The sequence below is a fragment of the Dryobates pubescens genome, chromosome 16 (genome assembly GCF_014839835.1).
Source record: "Dryobates pubescens isolate bDryPub1 chromosome 16, bDryPub1.pri, whole genome shotgun sequence".
NCBI lineage: Eukaryota > Metazoa > Chordata > Aves > Piciformes > Picidae > Dryobates > Dryobates pubescens.
The window spans coordinates 10,356,633-10,381,991 of NC_071627.1; the positions used below are offsets into that span (position 1 = coordinate 10,356,633).

Genomic DNA, 25,359 nt, shown 5'->3' on the forward strand with positions numbered 1-25,359 from the left:
TGAACATCTATCACATATGAAATTAGAAAGTTGCTGTAGTATTAATTGAAATCATTCTCAGCACTCTAAATTTTAGCTACCGTCTCAGGTTACAAATCTGAGTGTGTTTTTTCTGATCTTTTCTTTTTCTTATTTCAACTAAGAAAAGTCTTGGGAAAAGTCTATCCTGAAATGTGGTTTTGCAGCAGATCAATGGGACAGCTAAGATTAATAAGGGTTACAGGACTGAGCAGTGAAGAAGTTGTATAACTGGACAATTACACATTTCTTTGTAAGAAATCAATTACTTGGGTTCTTCTTGATCATTTGGGTTAAAGGGGTAATAGAAGCAAGAAGACATTAGGACCTTTTTGTGATTAATAGTGGCTTTTGAGTATATTTTTGGCAGTGTAAAACTAGCTGTTAGTTTCTAATTACTTTGAAGGGTGAAAAGAGAGGGAAACCCTTTTCGGTCTTTATCAAACTTTGTCAGTGAAAGAGCACCTTTTTTCAAAGATCCACTTCATTACTCCCATTTTCTGTTATTCCTCTGTTATTTTTTCCATTTCTCTGACTGATGACCACACGCTCAGTCTTTGGCAGGCTTGTAAGCTCACAGATTGCCGTGATCACATGGGAGATACAGCCATACAGGAGTGTGAATATGCCTTAGTGTAACATTTATATGCAGCTGGCTTTTAATAAACTACTTGTTTCTTTCCATTGCTGTGCATATAGACAGCATCCTATTCCTGGCATCTAAGACAGGCTGACTACCTTTATTATTCACAGTCTTCACTTCATTTGCATAAATGAATATTTGCTCAGAATGTGTCTTACCTCCTTAATAATACAAGAGTGAGGGATAAGGGTTAATGGCGCATTCTTGCCAACGCACACAGGGTAATAGTAGTCACTCTGGGATCTGGGAAAACAAGGTTCAACAGAGATGTTGGTGGCAAGGTGCATTTGTTGTAGATGAAAGCTTGTGTTATTCCTGTGTTGAACATTCTTACATTGAAATAAATAAGTCAAAGGGCTTAAAAACTTTGGGGGGGTATTACATTAAATTGTTATGGAAGAAGAAAGATGCTGTACAATAAAATGTTCTGAGGACTGAACGTTTTGTGTTCTGCTGTCTGTGAAAATTGTGTTACCTAGTTAGAAGAAAGCAGAGTAATGTCAGACTCAAAACTGTTCGTGTTACTCCATTAGTTATCCCAAACATCATCAACAGTCTGTGAAGAGTAGCAGTTGTGTTCAGAATGCCCAACACTCCTTGTTTTATTAAATAACCAAATTATTTATTTGGGAGATGAAGAGCTGTACTACAAGTTATCTTAGATCTTTTTCCCCTAGAAAATGAACTGCTTAAATACATGTATCAATATTTGGTAGTGGGTTTTTAATGCACTTGTAGATAAATACATGTATGACCCTGCTTGTTTTTCTTTCATTGAATTTTCCAGCCGCCTGCCCAGTTCTGTGCAGTGGCAACGGTCAGTACTCTAAAGGCACCTGCTTATGCTACAGTGGCTGGAAAGGTCCAGAATGTGACGTACCCATCAGCCAGTGTATCGATCCCTCATGTGGAGGTCACGGTTCCTGCATCGAAGGGAACTGTGTCTGTTCTGTTGGCTATAAAGGAGAAAACTGTGAAGAAGGTAGGACTTTTTTTTTCTCTGTTGTGAATTCGGTGACTGGATTTTGGAGTTATTTAATGGATAGGGGAGCAGGAAAAGAAAGAACAGGATAAAAATTTAAATGTAAAACTGCTGTATCAGATAATTGTAAAGTGGGGTCAAAATGTAGTCCATTGCGATTTTACTAACAGCACAGTTTGGACAAAATTTGTGGTCCTCTGTATGCATTGTTGTGCAGTATGAATAGTAAACCTGAATAGTTCCTTTGTTGAAGAGTGAAGTCTTTTCTTATGGATTGTATTTATTGAACAATTTGGATGTGAAATACAGAGGATAAAGGAGTAGTGGTAGACAAAGTTGTATAGCTACAGCTTCACACAAAGCAAACGTATCAGTCACTATTAAGACAGGGGTTGATGAAACAAATTTGAAAGACTTAGGTATCCATGTTACCTACAGACTTAATGCTGGGCAAATTACTCCTGTTAAGCTGCAATCATATGGGATTAAAGAAGGGTAGATGGCGCACACAAACAATAACTTTCCTTGGGATGCAGAAAAGCTCGTCATGCTGAAAGCATCCAATTCCTTGTGTATGCAGAATAAGCAAATTTAACAAAATAACCTATGCAAAGTGTGGTCATGGATTAAGCTCAATATTGGTTTTATTCGGTGTTTTCTCTTAGCATGCATAAGATAAATTGGACTGCTGCTCTTTTAGAATATATTAGTATGGTTAAAAAAAGGAATTTAACTCTCCAAATCATTGCTAGATAGACAACTCAGCATACTTTGCACATCCTCAGAGCAGTGAAAATTCAAGCTACTATATGATGACATTCCAGAGCTTATTAGTCTTCCAAAGGTAGAAGCAGTTTGGGGACTAAAGTGCTGGGACTGGAGCTTTGTGGGTTTAGGACTAAAGAGTCTCTGTGCAGTATTTTGAGTGAGATGCAGAGCTGTCCACTACACATATCAGTTTTTATCTTACCCTGCAGCAAACAGCTGTTTCTCCCATCAGAGAACAAAGGGAAGAAAACTACAGGGACCTAGACCACTAAGGGGTTTATTTTTCTGGTATGAAGCGCAGTCATTGCCTTTAGGTCAAGATTTTACAGCAGTCTGAATGAACTTATTTACTAAAATTAAAAACAAACAAACAAGGATTCTTGCTAGTGGGTCTGCCAACGCTACAACTGTTTGTTCAATTTGTCCCTGTCATCTGCTTCCAAGAAAATTTCACAGCACTGGTTATTGAAGCTCTAATCTAGAGCTCAGTTGAAGTCAGTCGAAGTTTTCCATTGGTTTTAAACAGGTTATGTTTTAAGCGACACTCACAAAATTCTATAATGTCCTTTTTGTTTGCTGGAATTGATAGGTCTCAGTTCACCCTGAGTGTATGATTACAGGAAATGTGCAAAAATTATCTGAAATGCCTTGCTAGCATTCTCACTGAAATCAAAGAAGGGAAAAAAATGTCCTTAATGTACTCTACAACATCCAGTCCGTTCCCCAGGACTGCAGACAGATCTCTTTCTGGTACTAACCACAATCATTTTCTTGGTCTTACTAAGTTATGTAAATTCCATCATGTTTTGTGTTGTAGAAATGCTCCTGTTTTCAGACTGTAGTAGATGGCCAAAAATGAGGTTTCTTTCATTAGATTCTATAAATTTTAGACAGTGAGTGTTCCTCCCTCATCTTAATTGTAATTTCCAGCTACTTGCAAGGAACTCTCTACTATCAGTTGATTAGAATGGTGCAGTGTATTTGGGCTAGACATCTGGAACTCTCTAGCACTCCTATAAGGGAAATGGACTCTTGGGGTGCTTAACTCAGCTTAACGTAAGGAGAATGTTTGAAATGGGTGAAACAAACACGTCACTAACTCCAGAGTAGTTGACAGAACAAGCTAGTGTGTATCTTTTTGCAGAGATGTTCATGTTAACACCATTCAGGATTGGAAACTCTGCAAAATGCTGTCAGTCTACACAGCTTTGGGGGAGGTGAATTACTGTATGAGGTGAAAGGACATATGGATGAGGCTCTGGCCAGCCTGATCTAGTGTGGTGTGTCCCTGCCCATGGCAGTGGGCTTGGAACCAGATGATCCTTGTGGTCCCTTCCAACCCTGACTGATACTATGATACAATGATCTGATTGTATCTAAAGTTTTTGCGCTAATTCAAAATCTGCCATTCTGATGGTAGAATGATGCAAATAAATCTACCTGTATTTATATATAACAGATGAACTCTCCTCTAGTGATTTGAGCATCCAAAAGGAGTGGCAAAGGTTGATTCATTTGCTATCTCCCAACTAGACTATTGAATTGGAGCAAGTGGGTCAGCAATTTTTTTAGTTTCCCTTGGCTTATTTTTTTCTAATATTTATCATGGTCATATTGTTCAAATTACCTGAAATGAAAGTGGCATCAAAATCAATATTTGTGATTCACAATTTTTGCAGCATAAACATTGTTCTATTAACAAATTTGCACACAAGATGAAGTGGCATATTTGTCAGGTTTCATTCAATCTGGTTTGGGGGGAGACAAGTGAAATTGCCAAATTCGGTTAAGTTAAGGGTGGTTTTCTTGTCAGCTTCATGGTCGAGTCATTTTTCAATGGCATTTAACTTCGTAAGTGTAATTCATGGCTCTTCGGGGGCTTTATGATACATATTGTTCAGAAAACTCCTTGACCTCCTTTTTTGTCCTTAGGGATATAAATTGCTTTCAGTACCTTTTTTATCAAATCTACAGAGAGCCCAATACTAAATGAGCTCTAATGATCTGAGCTGCCGAGGGGCTGTGAGTTCTAAGTCTGGTGTACTAGCTTGCTAAGGTGCATTTGCCTTTGTTTAAACACCAAAGAAGCTCTGTTTATAAATCCTTATTAAATACCATTGTAAACCCTTACAAAGTCCTGGGACCAGAACCTTGGCAGCCTAAGTCAGTGCAATCATGTTACACTAATTTTAGCAGCTGATGATCTGGCCCGAGATGATAACTCCTCAGAGCATATATTAAAATAGACAAGATTTGAGTTCAAAGTAAAAGCTCTCTTCAAATTAAACTCTGAAAGTTATTACTTACCCATAAGATAGAACAAAAAAACAAACAAAAATAAAGGAGAAAGGCGGTTAGTATGTTACTCTATACAGCAAGGGAGAATGAGAGCTTAAAGGTAGGCTTATTCTGTAGAAATAGGTCTCAGCTGCATGAATACTGTAATTCAGGATAGAGGGAAGACAGTTTATGTAGCAGAAGGTGGTGCTTTTCATATGCTCTACATTGCTTTCATTGCACTGGAGAAGGAAGATGATACATTTCTGACATGGAGAGTGTGTTAGGACTCATCAATATCACCTAAAGTTAGCAACCCTGCCACATACAATGTGTTTATTGAGTTCAACAGAAATAGTAAGAAAGACATATTCTCAACTTTGGGTAGTTTCTAATTTTGTTACACACCAAGAAGGTACAACAGGACAGGACAGGCATTCTGGCTAGTTTAAAACCAATTATGAGTTTATCAAATCTTAACTGAACTGAACCACAAAACAGTCTTGCTTTATCTATAAATACAATCTTGGTTTACCTATAAATATGAAATTGCATTATTATAGTTTCATGTCCAATTAACTAAGCATTAAATCTTACTGGGGAAAAAAAGAAAGGAAAAGGAAAACCCTATGGCCAGTAATAATTACAATGAAAGCCTTATAAGAAATTTTACACTAATTTATTCCTATAACCTGAACTAAGATCAAAACTACTCTGATAACTCATGGTATTGCATCTCTACATAGGCCTGCCTCAATCATCTCTGTTGTATCTAATCTTCATACTTTAAATGTTCTGCAACTACATATAATAATTTGACAAGACTCCCTGTTTATACAAAAGTTGGGATTTGAAAGATCAAGTATTGTTCACGTGAGGCAGAGTGAAAATGTCTCTACCTTATTTTAGAAGGATCGATTTAGAAAAGATGAGAGACAAATCACTTTCATTATACGCTCAGATCTTCCTGGAGCTGCAGAAGAGAATGCCAATCATTCTTGGTCCTTTGTCTTGAGCTAATACATACCAGGGATGAGATGAATTCATTTTATTTGGGACATAAATTTGACCTTGACCCTCAATTCCACAGCAAAAGGCAGTAGGTAGAAGCTCTATGATAGTATTTGAGGTAGAGCAGAGTATACTTAAAACAAATTCATAATAGAAGATGAAAATTTGGAAAATGGTAATGTTACTGAGAGAGTTTATTTGAAAGAGAGCTGATAACATTCCTTTATTTATTAGGACTAAAATAACAATGGGAGTTTCATTGCAGGATTTTCCATCGCAACTGTTTTCACTTTCTGATTCTGGTTCAGGATTGAGAAAAGATGAAATCCACCTCTATGCTGTTTTTAAGTGATTTCTCGAAGAGAAATTATGTAGCGGTTAGAATCAGGGTTGAAGTAACTAGGAGGCTCAGTTTCACACCTCAGCTACTAGTGGGCCATGAATCCAGTGTTCAGAAGTGCCTGAATAATTTAGGAGTCTAAACAAATCTGAAAGCCACTGATATTTTGCCTTCTAGGTACTTAGAGTAGATTTCCTGATGTTATTCTCACAATGCTCCAGCATCTGAGCAGTAATAACAGCAGTGTTGATGAAGATATTCCATATAAAATGGCCATTTTAAAGTGCAGTTCATTCAGATTCTTCTTATTATTATTTGTTTATTTAAATATAGTACAGGAGTCACTGAAACTTCAGTGCATTTCAGAAGAAATGTCCCCAGGTGTAGGCTTATATGTGGAATTCTTCTTTATACATATCTCTAAGTATTAAATAAGTCTTTGTATTTCTTCACTACAGCATTCCTGCAGCAAGCGCTCATTGTTCAGTCACACCCTGCTTTATTTAAGGCTAAAATAAAACACAAATCACTTCACACTTTCTCATTCTCGGACTAGATGTTAATGTGTTTTGAAGGACTACATCAATTAGCTTTATGCAGCACAGTGATATAAACTTTTCAGAGCATGCACCTACCTGTTTTCCAAACATCCTATTGTGTGCATTGGTTTTGTTTTCTTCTGTAGTTGATTGCTTAGATCCTACATGTTCCAACCATGGAGTCTGTGTGAATGGAGAATGTCTCTGCAGCCCAGGTTGGGGTGGAATAAACTGTGAGCTTCCCAGAGCCCAGTGTCCAGACCAGTGTAGTGGGCATGGTACCTACCTGTCAGACACAGGTCTTTGTAGCTGTGATCCCAACTGGATGGGTCCCGACTGCTCCGTTGGTAAGAAAACTATTTTTTCCTGATTTTACAATTAGGTTCCTATTTTGTTAAAATGGTAACATCTGTGACAAGTTTGAAATGAAAATTGTTTAGAAAACTCTCTTTGGAATGTGTTTTGTCCTGTTTAGTCATTCTGGGAAGACATCTGCATGTATCTTACATACTATTTTTTGTGATACTCATTATGTGGGGGACGAGGAGAGTGCAGTCAGGAGTTTTTATTTCCTTCTAAAACTGATCCTCATTTGGACTGAGAAAGTAACTTGAGTACTTCACATCTGTTTCCCTACTGTAAATGAAAACTTTCAGCATTTGTAAATTTATTTCTAACATTTGAGGAATGGAAAACACTACAATTAAGTACATTTGGGGGGCTTGCTTTACTGCACATCAAGAAACTGCTCATTTATGAAGAACAAAAGACAGAAAAATCTCTGTGCAAATAAAGAATATTTGTCTCTTTTCAGTTGGACTATTAGAAAAAAAGGCAGAAGACATTGAAATATAGGCACATACTTGGTTATTCTAACAGAAGGAGATAAAAGGGGGGGGGGGGGGTGGACCAGTTTTGACAAGACAGCAAATGTTCAATTTCTGGGAAAAAAATACTGGGAATTTTGCATTTATAATGTAAGCTGAAACTTGAGATGGAGCTGCGGGCCATAAGCAAGTCTCTCAAAATAATCTTTACAGTTTTCATACTTATTCAGTTATTTCTTTAATGACTTAGAATACCCCACCAGTGAAGCTGTGTATCAGGATGGGGTTTTTGTGCTTAATGCATCAGCAGCCAGGAAAATTCATGAATGAGTTTCACTGTCAGTCTCTTTGATAATGTACAAGGCAAGATCCCTCTGCTTTTCTACAACTTCCACTGGCAGAGAGCTGTAGAAGAATTTTTGGACTGAGACACCGGATAACTGACCATGTTGGTAATAGGATTCCAAAATCTCTCTCTTGAAAGTGTCTTTTAACTGTCACTCCTAGACTTTAAGTGACCCTGAATTGTCACCATGCTCTGCCGAATGAGTTTTAGGTGAGTTTTTGTCTCATTTTTAGCAAATCGGTGTCTGTATCAAAATCACCAGGGGTCCAGATTTGAGCTGCTTCTTCTCCTTCTTCACTGCTGACCGGTATTGAGGAAGCTATCTCAGAAACTTGTTCATAGCTGCATGGAGGATGCAGGTCTACAGCGGTCTGTCCAGCCTACATTAGCAGGTTTTTTAAACAACTTCTTAATGTAATTTTGTTTGGTTTTAAGCAAAAATTAGAGGCTGGACTTAGTCAGAATAGGCACAGGCCAGCTTTTGGCAGCATACAATTTTCAGCCACAGCATACCTGTCCTGCTCACTTTTCCCGTCATGATATGGTTGCTGCTTCTGCTCACTGCCATAAGCTAGCTGTGACCTTTCTTCTTTTCTTCTTCTAGAAGTGTGCTCTGTAGACTGTGGCACTCACGGGGTATGCATTGGCGGAGCGTGTCGCTGTGAAGAAGGGTGGACAGGAGTGGCCTGTGACCAGCGTGTGTGTCACCCCCGTTGTACGGAGCACGGAACTTGTAAAGATGGGAAATGTGAATGCAGAGAGGGCTGGAATGGGGAGCACTGCACCATTGGTAGGCAAACGACAGGCACCGAAACAGGCACATATTGCTTTCTTTTCATAAATCGTAGAAACATAGTTACTGTTGTGTGTTGCAATAGGCTGTTCCTTTAAGGACCCAATGCCTCCAACCATTTCTGACTCCAGATATCTTGGGGGAAATGCAGATGAGATCTTAGAATTATTTTCAATCGCTAATGAACTGGTCTGGAGAGGGGAAAACAAACAAACAGACAATAACAAATTCCGCAGCAAATCAACGTTAGTAAGTAAAGATGTAACAAATGGTCCATCACGGTATCATCTGAGCCAGGGAATTCAAACTTAACTAAACATTCCTTTGTGTGAATGGCATCTTTTTTAATTTCCTGGTCTGATGCATCAGTGCCCTCCTGCTATTATACATCACATCTGCAACACATCACCATCATCACCACACAGAGCCGGGGTCAAGTTGTGGAGAAATAAGTGTTCCTGGTGTTACAGAAATAGCTCCCTAGCATTCTCCTGTGTTGTGCTGTGACAGTGGGCATGGTGTTTGCATATAGACAATCCCAGCATGGGACGGCCCTGCCAGCAGTGCGGCATGCTGCTGTACCCTTTCCTAATAGCCTGCTGCTCAGTACAGCATTGGTATCATGCAGAGTGCCCTGACTAACACGATTGCATCTCAGCTGTGATGTGTCAGCCTGGGAAGTTCAAAAAGGTTATCCTTACACAAAGCAATGATGTTCTATCCTCTCAGTTACCATGCATGGAAATATATTGTGAAGAGAAATTAATTGTTCCTAAATGATGCTTGCTCTTTGGTCTCTATAAGCCCTCAGGTACTGGAAACAAAGATAAATGTTATTTTCTCTATGCTGTAATCAAAAATGGGAAATTGTGAGTGATCACATCTCTTCTGAGAAGTCTGAGCAAAATTATTGGGAACAAGAATGTGAGATTTAGGCAAGTGTGCTGTTCTCCAAAGGATTTTTGGAGGACTGCAAGGATACCTTGAAAGAAACCTGAGTCCAAATGCCAGGCCATGTGGTTTTAATTATCTTAAAGCAATAAATTTAACCAAAACAAAAAAAGGCATAGGCCATTTGGGACTTTCATGGCAATCAGGGACCCTAATGGGACAGTCCTATTACAAGTGAATTGTTATTTCTTTACTTAAGAGTATGGCGAGATTCTTGCATCCCTCAAGATGGCTTTTTGTTTTTATGTTTGTTTGGTTTTTTCATTCCCCTCTGATTTCTTCTTGGATATGCAAACCATTTCCAATACACACATAAGTTGGAAACTAGAAGTATACTTTTATCGGAAAGAAGAAAAGAAAAAAAAATGTAGGGACATATCTTCTGATGTTGTGGTACTGCATGCTTCCACCACACTACGCTAATATGATTTAAATCAAAGCTTTATGTCACTTTGTGATCAGAGTGGTTTTTTCGTAGTTTCTTTCTGACTTCCATCGTATCAAGCTCTCTCTGCTAAATGAATCCGGGCATTTTGTTTTCATATTAAATACTTCCCAGAGCTCTACAAAATGCCTACTATGTAATTTTATTTTTACTTTTGTTTTATTTTGGTTTTGGTTTGGGTTTTGGTTGGTTTGTTTGTTTGTTTCATTTAATTGTGTACTAATTGCTTATTTTGAAAGTTTCTGCTTTGTGCAAAAAATTGGTTTGCTTTACAGTCTTTTTAGTAATATGCCTGTTTAGAGGTAATTAGTGTATTTAAAGGCTTTGTTACTGTGCAGACAAAAAGGTGCTTTGCACTGATATCTTGAACTCTGAAAATTACAGCTGAGCTAGTGAACTCTGACATGAGATTGTAGTCTAATTTTCAGAGTTGTTGAATTAAGTATTTTCCCTATTATTGATAGGTATAATCAGTTCTTTTAGGAGTATGAGTGATTCTGCTGAAGTGATTAAATACAGCAGGATTTTTTGTTTGGCATGCTTTAGAAAGTTTTCCTTGAAGTTTACTGTGGGTCTGCCTGTGGCAAAGATGAAACTGGGGGGGGAGGGAGGGGAAGGGTTTGTATTTCTAGTTACCATAGATTTAATTTGTGCGGTTATAAGTTGTCTGTTCTGTGCAGCTGTGTATATTCTCGTGACAGGCCTGTATGAGTTCCCACGTGCTTGTACCATGAAAGCCATTTACAAAAGCACAAAGCATGATGCCAGAAATGGAGTCCAGCTCAGAGGGACAGCTCAGCTTGATCACACAGGTTCATGTTACCTGGGGCAGAAAGATAGAGAGTTTGGAGGTTAAGGATGGGTGAAGTAGTTTTCGTCAGTATTTGTGGTGGGGGGAAAAGTTGGTCTAACGCTGACTTAGAACAAATTAATCTTTTATGTGAGCAAAAACACCCATAAACCGATATAAAATCAAAACACATCTCCTTTTGCATGTCTTATCCATTTTCATGTGCTGCATTCACACGGCAGTAAAAAAGAAACCCTGCAGATATCCAGGTTCATTCAGGATAATTGATTCTATTTAATATCAAATTAAGCCTTTTAGACAGTTGACAGAATGCACACTGTTTTGCATTTGGGCATTGAGCAGCTGAGCAGAAGAAATTTCAGAAAAATGAGGTTTCTCTCAGCATTTTAAGAAAAGCACTCTAAAAAGTCTCCCGGAATGCCACTGTTAGCTCAGTGTTAACAACCTGTTCATGTAAAGCAGCTTTTACCTGCGTGCAGCAATAGCACAACAGATAAAAACCTGCAAATGCAAATTTCAAGTTCCACAGATTTTTATAAATCTCTATCCAAACAATGTAAAAATGAAATGAGTGGTGTCTGGGCTTGCTTAAAAGCTGTGTGTAGCAGAGCAGAACTCTACACCAGGCACTACATTTCGCTTTACTGCTTCAGGTAAGAAGAAAAATTGCTTACTGGAGTGATGATAAAGAAAATTAATCTTTTCCCAGTGCAAAAATAGACACGTCAGGATATGTTTATTAAGTGATTACTATTCATTGATTGCAATTATGGAGGAAGTTATAACTAAATAATAGAGGGTAATCTAGATCAGGAAAAAAAAAAATATTGGAAAACTAATAACAAGATGAAAGACCAAGTTGCTAAATCTTGAACCAATTTCATGCCAGAATTTTAAGATGGAGGATTTAGCTTTTCCTTGAATCATCAGTGCTGTTGAAGTGTGCTGTTATAAAATAGATCTGTTACTTTCACTGAAAATAATCTTTTTGCAACTGTTGTGGAGGGTGCTTTTCGTGTAAACTGTCAGGGGAGTGTTCTAAGGACAGCGTGATATATACAGCGATCTTAGCAGTCAAAAATATAATGTAAAAAGTGTAATTCCATCTGTAATTCATGTCCCTGCAGCATAAAATACAACTGCTAAGTCATTGGTAAAAATCTCACTGTGAGACTGCTGAAACCAAGATTTAATCCAAAATATTTACAAGCCAAATTTAAAAGTCTACAAATGTGTCTTGTAGGGTGAGCTCTCACCAGGTTGTCTGTCATATTCCCAAAGCCTTGCTCTTATCTGCCTGTGTCCTACATTAGATGTAGGTTAAGCACTCCTGCCTTCAGACAGAAAGTGGCAAGAGATTGTAGTCAAGGTGATTTGATAATACAGATACTCGACTGTAGATTATGATCTAGACTATTCTTATCTCTTTTGTTCCTTTTTTAATTTTTCAATGCAAATGAGCTATACACCTTTGACAGCCATAAAAGCTAAACCTCCAACTATCCATCTGCTAGGCAAAATACAAGTAAGGGCAATGTGTGCCTCTTTGCAGGTCTGCTTAGAATCACTTAGGCTCAAAAAAGACCCCAAAGATTGAGTCCAGCCATAAATGTAACATTGCTTCCTGTGTCCTTGGTATTGCTTTTGGGAATCTTAACTCCAGAGGTGGATCTCTTTCCCCCACTGAATCCTTGTCCTCTGTACTGAAAATGCCAAATGGTAGGGCATGTTCCTTAGTAAATAAGGAATCTGTGTTAGTCCTAGACCTTGTCTTCTATATTTCCAGGGCCTTAAATAAGAAAGATTTGAAAGAACCTATGTGGTGGGAAATAACCTAAAATTTTCAGACACACAAAGAATATTCTTATTTTCCTGCACATCTTCATGCCCAGGGTGATGAAGGTAAGAAGTTTAAGTTCAGTACAGAAGATTTGGGTTATTTTTTAGGAGAAACCTTGTAACACTAAATTAAAAACTGAGGTAGACTAAGCAAGTTGTGGAATCCTCATTAGTGAAGATTTTAACCATTTAAACAAGTGTCTGTCAGGAGCAGCAAAAAGGTAATTCGTCCTGCCGTGGAGCAGCAATCTGACTAGAAAGTCATTGAACTGCATGAGCTCTCTTCCAGTCTGATTTTTAAATGAGCTTCAAAGGAAGCATTCCTTCAAAGTGCTTTGTTTCATAATGGCTTATGTTAAGAGTTGTATTGTCATAATCTCCTTTAAGAATCTGATGCTCTTAGATGTGGAATTGATCATTTATCCAACCATAGAGACTAATCTGTGTGTTCTATATTTACAGGACAATGGTTTGTCAATTTATATATTGAGCCACTCTGAAACATCCAAACAAAGTGCAAATACTAATCCAGTAGATAAATAATTCAGATCCTCTCCCTTTAGAGCTCTGAGACTCATCCAACTGAACACTACATGGATAGTGTATTCCTTCTGGTTTTGCTTTCAAAAATGTTTACAGACATTTTCTTTCTACTGAGTGTTTGGGGGTAACCATGCCCTTTCCAGCTTTTAGACACATTTATGGGTTCTGTTGACCAGCAGGAAAAACACATACAACAGTAAAGATTTAGACTTTTACCTTACCATGAAGTCAATAATCAAGAGAAACGTTAATAATGCAGCATTGTGTTATCTTTGGGTACAGCAGGATATTTTTGTCCCATGATAATGCTCTCTGTGTCAAAGATTTTTTTTTTCTTCTACTACTGATTTTTCTGGTTGTAATTACAATGGTAATGATTCAAAGATGAGGCAATTTTCAGGAGAGATGGAAAGTGTGTGGGAGGAGACAGTGGAAAGCCATCATATCTGACAAAGAGCAATTTAGAAGGAGCTAGATATATTAGTCTTCTCCAATGCACTTCTAACTTAAAATTAATCTGTAACAGTTTATAACCTATCAAGGCATAAAAAATCCTCTAATGATGATGACAGAAATTTAGATTGCTTGCTTGGTAGAGGGGGGAGCACATTTTTTCATTTCATTTGAAAAATGAGTAGAATATTTGGGTCATGACCACTTTTCATTACTGATGATCTAGAAATATGTTGGTAATATATATGATGACATGACCAGAAATGTTAGACTGGCTGCTTCTGTGTCTGCTGACTCGGGCTCATCACCTGTGTGATAGTTATCCTATTGCCTTTACACCTGGGAGCAGGTTTCTTGATAAGCACATCAGTGATGCAGTCTTTTAGGTATGTGGTGTCAAGCTTTCATTTGGAGTGTGATAGTTTCCCCACAACAGGTCTCTTTGGCAAAACTGGAGAGTAGCAGATACCTCATGAAATTATCTGAGAGAGTCTCAACCATTTCTGTCATTTTCTGTGTGTATTTTACATGGATTTTGGTTGTTTTGTTTTGTTTTTCTGATTGGTAACTTTGTAAATGTCTTCTGATTTGTAAATTTCTCTCCCAATAACTAAAACGTGCTGTGAGCAAGCCTTCTAAACATTTTCTCTAGCACTAAGGAATTCAGAAATGCCATGTGTTCTTTTTCTTTATAGCTGAGCAAGACAGCTGATTATATGTATTTGGAAGGACAAATTCTATGTAGAGATTTGTATACAGTGAGAGGAGTTTGACTTTCTAAACAGGAGTTTAGAAACAGAATTACTTTTGATTTGCAGCATTTACACAGGGCAGCTGGGGATCTTTTTTGGCTGAAAGGCAAGATCATTCATGAGGAAGAACTTTCCTGTTTGCGTTCTTTGCTGAGGGCTTCCTGTAAATGATTGAAATATGTCATAGTGCAGTGTCAGAACACTCAAGTGGCTTTTTTTCTTCTTCTTTATATAGAATATTTGCAGAACATGACCTTATTTCTCTTTCTAGCCAAAAAAATTTAATGAGTGTGTTTTCAGCAAAGCTTCCTGCGTTTTGTCTGGTGCTTCAAAGATGCACCCAGCAGATACTGGTGAATAGTTTCCCAAACTAAAATCACATTTCTTTTTTTCTCCTTTTGGAGGGGCTTCTCCATGAGTTATATTGTATATTTTCTGGCCAATTGTTGAACCCTTAAAAGACCACAAAAAGAGGGGGAGGGGAATCAATCAGGCAGCTGATCTAACTTTTGAAAGGGCAGAGTTGATTTTGCTGTTCAGAGTATTCCTAGCATCAGGCAATCTTCTCTCATTCCACAGATAATGTTTTCTGTGTTATTTTGTACCCTGTGGTGTCAAGCACAGCTTCAGCAAGTGACTGAATTACATGGCATTGCTGAATACAGAACAACAAAGACACAGAAATGCTTGTGAGAGGTCAATGGCATAGTACCACATCTCAAGAAACATATATGTATAGCCATACAGGTAGCACTTACACTTCAATACCAATACAGAAGAGAACAGTGTCTGCCCATACTTTTGAGACCCTTTTCCTTACTCACTTGCATCCTGGCTTACACATTCTCCAGGTGTAATTCTTGCATCTTCGATATCAGTTTCACATAATCTTTCATGCTTGAAGATGCAAATAAAGCTTGATGTGTTTTGCCTGACTGCTGCGAACTCTGTGGAATAACAATTCAGACACAAGGCTTTACCTTTTCAGCTTCTTGTTAATTTAGTATCAGATCAACAGTAGGATACACTGGGAGTTAAAGGCTTGTCTTCCAAAGGTATTTGAAGTTTTTGAAATTCTCTACTTAATGTTTTCTTAGTTTAATGTTGTATTAAAAATACTAATGTCAGAAAGAAAAAGGCAAAAATGGTCTCTGTAGCATCTCTGAAGTGTCAGCTCAGGATTTTGCTTTGTGATGTATTTAGGGCATTGGGGGGAAAAAAATGAAACTATTGAAAGGTTTCTCTTTAAACTGTCAGTTATCTACTCACTGAGGATGAAATAGAGAGTGATGTTGAATATTGATATGTCCTTCTTTCACTAAAAGCCCTTACTTAGGCAATTTTTTAAAAGATCTTAAGGACTGAATATGGGAACTTGTTCCGGGTACCAGATGTGAGGGATCTTGAGCCATTCTTACCCAACAGAGCTTTTACAAAATTTATGTTATTCAGCTCTTTTCTCTTATTCTTTCTTTTCATTCCTATTCTGACCTGCTTACAAAAAGCTAGGATAACCTCACTTCTGGAGATGATCCCTCTAGGTAGCATCAGTTCATTTCCTTTTAGTTTTTCTATACATATAAAAAGAAGCCAAGATTTCTGGCCATCAGAAATTATCATGTAATGTAGTGTATCTCATTTGCCCAAAGACTTACAAACATCATTTAGGTAACTGAAATGTAGGAGCTCAATACAAATTTGAGTGTTCTTGATGGTGTTCAGCTTTGAGGTTATTGTCTGTGTTCATCTCTGTAAGTTGAAAATGCAGATAGTTGGAATAATATTTGAGTCATTATTACCTGATTTAAAGCTGCCATAAAAAGTGTAACTGTGTAGGTTTCTGCAACATCCAGCACATACTCCTGTGGTGTTTTCAATGACAGAGTGTTGACTGACATAGAACTGTCCATCTTACTCTGTCAGTTGTATTCAAAGCACATCTGTTTTGGGATAGAGATAAAGCAATACCGGAGAGGCAAAGCAGTACTGGTGTCTCATTAATTTAGCAGCAGTTCACAGTCATAGTACTAAAAGCCAAAAGTGAAGTGGGCCATGAGAAATTAATGTGACATGGATCATAACATTACCCCTAATGCAAATTTTGGTAGAATAGGCATGGCTGTCTGCTTACCCATGTAAAGCTTTCCTCCCTCTCATTGTACAAAACTTAAAAGTATTTTTACTCCCACCTTAATGTAATCTGCTAGTTCTAGGGCCCATGACTGATACCCAACATTTGGGATTTGTTGCCTCTTCTAGTGCTGTCTCGTTGGTTATTGGGAGCTATGCAGTAAGTCCCAGATGTTCATGTGTGAAGTGTCTCAAACATGGTTTGCATAATGTCACCCAAGTCCTACCCAACTCATTTGTGTCTTCATTCTTCTACTAAGCCTTTTAAAAGGCTGTGGGTTTCCTGCATTCTGTAAACATGGAGCCATAGTTTTGACAAACTGCCAGTCAATGTCAAGGTCTATTTTTTTTTTTCCCTAATCCCACTCTATTTTTAGTTTCTGTTCACAGTTTCTAGCAGTCCAGTGCAGAGCAGGGTGACCAAGTTGGCAACTGCAAAATAAGATACCATTAATAATAGCTGCAAGGGCAGGTTTAAGTATTTCTTCTTAAGTGTTCTGGAGTGATTAGGGTAGACAACAAGAGCTGATAGTTAATCTTTCATGTAATTGAAAAGTATATACAGTTTTACCATTTTAGTATGATTTTATAGCAGCCCATATAAAGATGAATCTCTTCTGTATTCATTTCAGTTAATTATAAAATTGCAGATGAGAATTTTTTTAGGTAGATGTTGAAAGACTGAAGTTATTCATGAGTGTGACAAATGAGTAAGATTCATACTGCATCTAGACCACATATGTCTTAATTTGCCTTCAAATAGCTTTTCAGAGCATTGAACAATTGAACTAAAGTGTGCATCAAGATGCAGTCCCTGTTCTGAAGAGGAGTAGCAGTGACAATAGCTTTATTATCTAATAAATAAACACAATGGTATAATCGTGATTAAAACCCATTGTTTTTAATTAAAAGCTAAATCAGTTTGTAGTGAAAAATATTACAGGGTTGTGATTTTTAGGTGAGAAATGAGACTAAGAGGGCAACTGTCCAAAAGTATAAATTACAAAACAAAAAAGGTAATTTTAGGAATAACGTGTTTACCCAGAGCACAGTCATTTATTGACCTTGGAAGCAGTACTGCTTCAAATACTGTGATATTCCAGTCATTAGGAATCTAAAGGGATTGCTGAGCTTCTTCTGGGATGAGCTCCTCACAAATAGCACGGAAGTTATTTTTGTAAGTTCAGTGTGCACAAACACAAACCCTTGAATGTCCCAGAAGATGATTCTCCTCAAACCAGAGACACATTAGTACAGATGAGAGAACACTTTTCATTTTAACCACTGGGAATACCAGAGTAGAACTCAGTTCCTAATGCAGCATGTTGCCATCCTTTTTCAGCACATTTTAAATACAAACTGATCTGACCTCTTTGCTTTCCGTTTAACAAAGCAAGGCAAAATGTGTATGTACCGGGTTACAGATCACTTTGCTCAGAAATTAATAGAGGAATTACATTATAGCAGACAGCTTTACAGTGGAAGATAATGTGCCCAGAATTAAGCAGATAAAGAAAAAGATGGGTATATCTCTTTCTCTTCCCTGTTTTCTTTTAGTTTGAAATTGCAGAATCACTTGCAATTGAACAAGAAAAGTATCACTGAAAGTAAGAAGCCATGGATCATTATTAACTGCTAAAAAGTTTCAGCACTGTATGAATCTGTTAAAATGTTAACAGATTCTGATTAATTCTACTCCTTACGGGGAGGGGGGGGGTGTTCAATTTGATAACAGCACAGAAAAAAGAGTGGCAATGTGCCTTTTCTTATTTCTATATATATATAAAGGATGTTTTAGACTTAAGACAGAAAATCACTGCATAGGAGTTTGTTAGGAATATGAAATGAAGGTTGACACATCTCACCATGCAGCATTGATAATAGAAGTGGAATCTTAGGGGGGTGGAAAGTGTAGAGACTCATTTTTTGATCAAATTCATCTTTTTGTTGGCTGCTTTGGAAACTAGGGGTAAAATTGCTTTTCATTATTGCCTCCCTTGGATCATTATTAATTGATTCTTTATCATGAAACCAATCCATATATATCTTCATTGTGTCCTGGGAGTGTTTGAAACATCAGGTTTCTTGTGGTGTTTTTGGTGTTTTGTTTTTCCACACCCCCCCCCCAAGAAATATTGATTTAGAATGGAGAAAGCCTTCCATATTTAGAGAACAGGTAGTTAGAGTCAAGGTTACTTTGTTTGTGAAAGCAGAGAGGGCAGCAGTTGCTTCAAGGAAATACTAGGTGAGTGTTACACCGTAGAAAGTGTTGGCTTGTGTAAACAGGTCTGCAGTCACTATTTCTGCATTATTCCTCTGCAGAGATGGTTCAGAATCAGAAGCCCAATCTGTATACTATGTTACTCTTGTATATGTAGCTAGATGGCTGACGGGGAAATAAAAGAATGTAGATTCCTAAGCTTTAGCTTGCAGTTGCAGCTTGCCTTAATTCAGATCCTTTGGTGCCTGTGGAGATTATCAGATTTATGATTTTTCATTGGAATCTTTTGTTGTATACGCTATAACAATTTTGCTTATATGCAGAAGAAAAAAGTGAAGCAAAATTGGTCAGGCCCCCTTAATTTCAGACAGTAGTTCTTATACTTTATTAAAAGACCTTGATAAAGTCTTTGATAAATATCACTCAGCAAACTTTTAGGGTACACAGAAGTGTCTCCTGAAATTGTTAGTAAGTTCATACCACATGAAATTTTGTTAAAATACAGAGAATGCTTGTTACAACCCAACAATTTCCCCATTCCTTTCAATCTTTAAATCTTACACACAGAGAATTTAGTAAGCAAAGTCTTATCTTCTTTGACCAGTATTTGCATTTCTATTTACTATGAGATTCCTAAAATCCTTATTATCTGCTTTAAAAGTGTTACTACACAGAAGGTCTAAATAAGAGATGCTTTGTAAAGAGAAATCTTTATTCAGCAGAATTGGAGTAATTTAGCATATTTACCTTCCTTTTAAGACCACATCTGTTTATTCAACCTTTATACTTTCTTTTTCCCCTGCTATGCTAAGGATTTTTGTCAGCATTTCTGAGCTAAAACCCCATCTTTTAAAAACTTTCCAGCAAGGTTTGTATGATGCATCTCATTTTTTAAGAGTAATGTTTCTATTGCTATTAAATGGGTCGAGTGGATGGTTCTGGAAGTCCTCTGCACTTAGGGCACTACTTACAGAATCATAGAACAGTTTGGGTTGGAAGGGACCACCAAAGGTCATCTAGTCCTTCCCCCCAGCAGTCAGCAGGGACATCCTCCACTAGATCAGGTTGCTCAGAGCCTTCTGGAGCCTGACCTTGAATATCTCCCGGGATGGAGCCTCAACTACCTCCCTGCACAATCTATTCCAGTGTTCCACTACACCCATGGTAAAGAACTTGTTCCTAACATGCATTCTAAATATTCTCTACTCTAATTTCAAACCATTGCCCTTCATCCTATCACTCCAGGCCTTTGGAAACAGTCCCTCTGCCGCCTTCTTGTAGGCCCCCTTCTGTACTGGTATGCCTCTATTAGGTCTCCCCAGGGCCTTCTCTGCTTCAGGCTGAATAACCCCAGCTCCCTCAGCCCATCCCTATAGCAGAGGTGCTCCATCCCCTTGATTATCTTCATGTCCCGCCTCTGGATCCACTCCATCAGGTCCATGTCCTCACTTTCTCACTTTCTGCTTTGGACTGATGAAATATTGCTATGCAGTGGGAAAAGATTGCTAGATACTGCTTGGTTTCACAGCTCTGAACAGATTGTTATTTTCTATGTTTCTAACATGTTCCTTAGAACCTGGTAACATTACCTCTGTGTATAAGAAATGGAAATGATACTTCACCCCATTGAAAATATGGGAAACAGGCAGAGTAGAATAACTGAAGTTATAGTTTTAGTTGAACACTGAGGGTAAATAAATAATGTCAGTCTTCAGAGTGATCTTACCTTTTGGTAATCTTCCCTTGATCTTTTCTAATAGAGTTAATAACCTAGATAGAAAACAGAAAAGTGACATTTCTTTGGCATCATTTGATGTATCTAGAGATAGTATTAGCAAGTTCAGCTGTGTTTTCAGTGTTGCAAAGGAAGAGCAAAGTGCATAAAACAGCAGCAAATTGTCCTTTAGATGTCCTGTGAGTGGTGCTTACTTTTATTGTTTGTTACTGGAAATTCCTTCTGGATGGTTTTTGTTTCTAATAGCATTGCCTGCTTTTCCTTGTTTGTTTTATATTTAAACTAATGCAAATATCAAGACACTAGATAGTTGTGCACCTTACTGGAATCAGTGACTAAAGTGTATTAATCCAACGTATTGATCATACAATCCTATCACAGCCAGGGTGAAGTGATCTCTGGATTTCTTGGCTGCACCTCCAACTCACTTAGATACTGTGTTTGTCTTCCTGAGAGAAGTGGTCCCAGCAAACAGTCCCGTTTACAACTAACAACATCCTGACTGTCCCAGCATGGCTTTAAAAACTGTCAAATACAGATGTAAGGCAACCAAGTAAGCCTAGCTGGTGTTTCTGATGGCTTCAGCAGTGAAATGGAAAAGAAATACTCTGTAAGCAGAAAATCTTAAGTTTGTGTTTCAGAGAGTGAAGGCATTTGCAGTGGGGCTCAGCCAGGAGCAGAGCTATCATTTGCCTGATAGTAAATATTTAAATGTGAAGAAAGCAGAGCTTACTTTCAGATTTCAGATTCCTTCCAAGTGCTGATTAAATACTCTTGGCTTTCTTGGGGGTTAAATGGTGAAGATGATCTCCCTAGCAGATCAAAATCGGTTTTCTTGATTTATGTACTGTTTAAATATCAAGACAACTGGCTATTTTGAAAGAATTACAAGGTGATTGCTTGGATTTTTTTCTGCTTTTCCAGTTTGGCAGGTGAAGAGAATAAAGAGAGAGCTATCTTATGCTTTGTCTGTGCGTGCAGGATTAAACCCAGCTTGTTTGTGAATACGACATTTTGATTTCTTTGGCTTTTATTAGTTATTTGTGCAGTTGGTAGATATAAAAATTGGAAAAATGCATGATATTCATGAGGCTTATGTATATTGAGGAGGGATGCAGAATGGATGCCTAGCACTTTAGAATTAAAGGCATGTTTAGAAAATATACTTTGTGTAGTGAAATATTCATCTTCTGTCCTACATCTGCCAAACAAGTCAGCCTACACAAATACTCACATAACTCAGAGAGCATTGTTTATGTATTTTAATTTGTTTTGCAAACAATGCCTGTGTGGCAGAATACTACTCCTGTGGCGTGGGAATTATCCTTTACATTTCTTCATATTTAAACTCCATAAATTCTAGCTTTAACTAACATGTGAGATATATTTATTTCAATAATCAAATATCCTTTCTTTTTTGTCACTTCTAATCGTATTGTACTGTTATGAAGATTTAGGATTACTGCAAGCCAGAAGGGGTATCAAGGCTTTTAAAATTCTGAGCTATCCCACAATGCTGCTGAAAAACTTCTCTTTTATTTTCTACAGCATTTCCTTTTGATTTTCCTTTGGGACAGCTGAAATATTTGGACTCTGTAGTCTGAAACCACACAGTGTGCAGCCATTTATTGGAATCCGTGTAATTAATACTTTAAGAAGATCAGCTGCAGAATAGAATACACCTGCCTATGTTGCACTTTTCATCCTGAAGAGATTCCAGAGTTCTGTACTGAATTTCAGGAATAGGTGCTCGCAAAGCATGCTAATCTGTTACACAGTAATGGAGGAAAATGTGTACTTGGGTTAAGGCTCATATTTATTCTGCTGCTACAGATAACCTGCACGCTTATACAGGATCTGCATTTGCATACTTGCAAGTTAATTGCTAAATTATAAATTCTATGCAGGCATTAATATCTGATGAATAGCAAGTAATTATATTTTAATAATGCCAGAGAAAACTGGGATTCCCTGCCCTGAGAATTATAAAGCTCTGAAACTGAAGGGATCATCGATAATTCCATTTGGAAGGGGTGTCAGGAGGTCATCTAGTCCAACTTCTTCCTCAAAGCAGGGCTAGTTATGAGGTCAGACATTGGACTCAGGCCCACAGTTTTTAAGGCAGACTTTCTACCACCCTCTTTATTGTATGTTGGACAGGCTGTTACTCACCGCTTGGTGTCCTAGCTAAGGATCCTGTATAGCATGTAAAACCACGGAAGTAGTGTGTGATATCTGCACCACAATGTATGCATACTTGTGTGTGTCTGTATACGCACACATTCCACTCCTTACATGAGGATTACAAATTCTTGTAAGCTTTTGTTAAATAGTTCTGATATAAGGGAAACAGTTCTGTCAGGTCACTGTAAAAAATGCTGGCTTTGCCTACTAGAGCAAATATCCCTTTGCCAGATACAGATACCAGTTAATATAAGAACTACACTGTGATTTTTCCTCATTGTTTAACCTATGACACAAAGAGGGTAGAAGGGGTAAGGAGTATGGAAATGTGACACAACTTTGTGCATCAGTGTACACTGGTGAGATTCTTGAAGCTTTGTACTTAATAAGTACATTTATTCAAAGCAGTTCAAATGCGTGCTTTTTAAAAGCTGTGATTGCCACATTCCACATAATAAAAAAGCAAAGTGCATTGTGTGCAAGGAGCTTCAATAACAATTATCATGCACATCCTAATTTTTATGAACAAATAACTGAAATTGTCTGCCATAACACTGTGGCTAATGTAAGGATTTTTAGTTATTACCTTGTAATTAGGTTATATGTTCTTTTAACCATGAGGTCAGTGCTTTGCTTGTTGCTCTGCAACTGACTGAATTTACACAACCTATCTGCTAGGTCACTTTATCTTTGCACTGTCACTAAACTATTTATGTAGACATTACTCTAGAGATAAAACCAACTTGAGAAGGTTTCTCTCTCAGAATTATATTGCATATTACAAAGGGTGATGCCAGTACTTGTTTCCCATATTGGAAACATTAATACAAGAAAAGATTGTGGTTGTGGTACTGGTTTATGAATGCAATTTCACCCAGAATTGGATCCTAAATGGATTTTATTACAGTAAGATTAATTTGAAAGAACCAGCTATCTTAAATACAAATTTTACTGCATCTTTCATGTTTCTTTTTATTGGGTCTATGAATATGAGGTGAATGAGAGTCTTGTTGGAGAAGAATGCACTGTGTAACTCAAATGTGCTGCAAGGGTCAAATTTTAGCTTTTGCTTAAAATCTCAGTAAATAATCTGCTTAGCCTATAGGAGAAAGTGTAGGTGTACTGTAGTTTTTGGGCTGCAGTAATGTCACTGCTTCTGTCCATCTGTTTCATGTAACTACTCTATTTACAAGGCTACGCATCCAAAATGATGGTCACCCGATCACTGATAAAGGCACTGTGCACTGATTTGGATTCTGTGCGGGACATGATGTGTCCTCATGTTAGGATTAGCTGTCACCTAATCACCTGTCAGCGGCCTGCACACCACACTTAGTCCATCTCTTACCCCTGCATGCAGTCTGAGAATGATAGTGGGATTGAGTGGACATCCCATATCAGTAGGACTGGATCTGGCCTCCTCGCTACAAAATAGCACATGATCTCTTAGCATCACAGAAGCTTCTCAGTCTTATGACTAATATTCCCATCAATGCAGTCTCCCCTCCTTCTTGAAGCTATCTTTTATATATAAATACAAACATTATACACAGCCCAAATTCTTGGGCTCAGTTGAAGCCTTTTGTGTAGCAGACATGGATTTGTTGATTATTGATCTGCTTGGTTTGCTCAAGTCTCAGGACAGTGTAGCACAAACTGTCACCCTCTTTGCCCTGCCCAGCTGTTGACAGCTGGAAGGGAGGTGACACTAAAATCTGCTGATAGCTAGAAAACTCTGTTGCGTGTGTACAAGAGGGAGACCTTGAGGATATCTTCCCCCCCAAAAGAAGAATGGGGAGTCCATCTGCTTGAGTCATTTCAAATGAAGTTGGGTAGAATGGAATGCACTGCTGGGAACAGGCCCTTGTAAATGAGGTCTGATGCTCTGACAGCCAAGGGAGAGTGGTGCAGTCTCAGACCTGTACTGCAACACGAGTTTGCCTCCTTTTCTTTTTTTTTTTCCCTTTTTTCCTCAGAAAGCTGAAGTGACCTTCTTGAGAATTCTTTTTTAACAACAGCAGTTCCCCTTTGTGTGAGGCTTCCTTCTCTTCTAAAGACATGCATAATTTCTTACATTTTCCTGTTTTGTTTGGAAAGCTGGATGCTCTCGGAGTTCCTCTCTTTCCATGTGAAAGACAGAACTTGCATAGATAGAATTTAAAGGGAAATTCTGTTGTGACATGCCTGTCGCAGACAACTTAAGGAACCTTACTTTCCATTCATAATTGTGTGTCTGCCCAGAAGGTATTAGAGTGGAGGAATTCAGGATTCTTAACACTTACTTCTCGACCTCTCCATTTTTTTCCAGCCTGTTCATAGAATGAAATTGTAGTAGGTCATTCTTTAGTTGAAACTCGAGCACACATTCATCTCCCCTCACGCATCTGCAAATAGTTATTTCATACATTCCTCTGCTTGATGCGTAGCTTAAAAAAATATTTAGGATGTTGCCTACTTTTTTAAAAAAAAAATTGTTCTAGATTACAAAAAGGGGGGGAGGAAAGGTAAAAAAAAAAAAAGGAAGCCAGTCATAGCATCTTGGTGACAAATGCCTCAAAGTTCCTGCTCTGCGTGAGCACTCCCTGGAAACAAGCAGCACAGCTGTAGTAGTTGAGCAGCGAAACTGGGCTTTATTACACTGAAAGGCTGGGTTAATTCTTATCAATTTGTCAATCTGTGTAACTATTCTGCTTTGACAACCTGAGCTAGTGCTTCTGCATGGCTTCTCCACCTGTTCTGGAGCTGTCCTCT

The 25,359-nt window shown here is 38.0% G+C and overlaps 1 protein-coding gene across 16 annotated transcripts in view; it reads left to right on the forward strand.

Annotated features, from left to right (window-relative positions):
- Positions 1-25,359, forward strand: part of TENM2 (teneurin transmembrane protein 2) — a 668,081-nt gene that overhangs the window by 581,883 nt on the left and 60,839 nt on the right. For 12 of the 16 annotated variants that reach the window (XM_054168532.1, XM_054168518.1, XM_054168516.1 and 9 more), the window contains 3 exons: positions 1,449-1,643; positions 6,725-6,925; positions 8,356-8,568. In XM_054168532.1, the coding sequence (XP_054024507.1) occupies positions 1,449-1,643; positions 6,725-6,925; positions 8,356-8,568 (609 nt within the window). The remainder of the gene's footprint in view (positions 1-1,448; positions 1,644-6,724; positions 6,926-8,355; positions 8,569-25,359) is intronic. The other 4 variants (XM_054168519.1, XM_054168521.1, XM_054168522.1 and 1 more) reach the window with 1 other exon arrangement.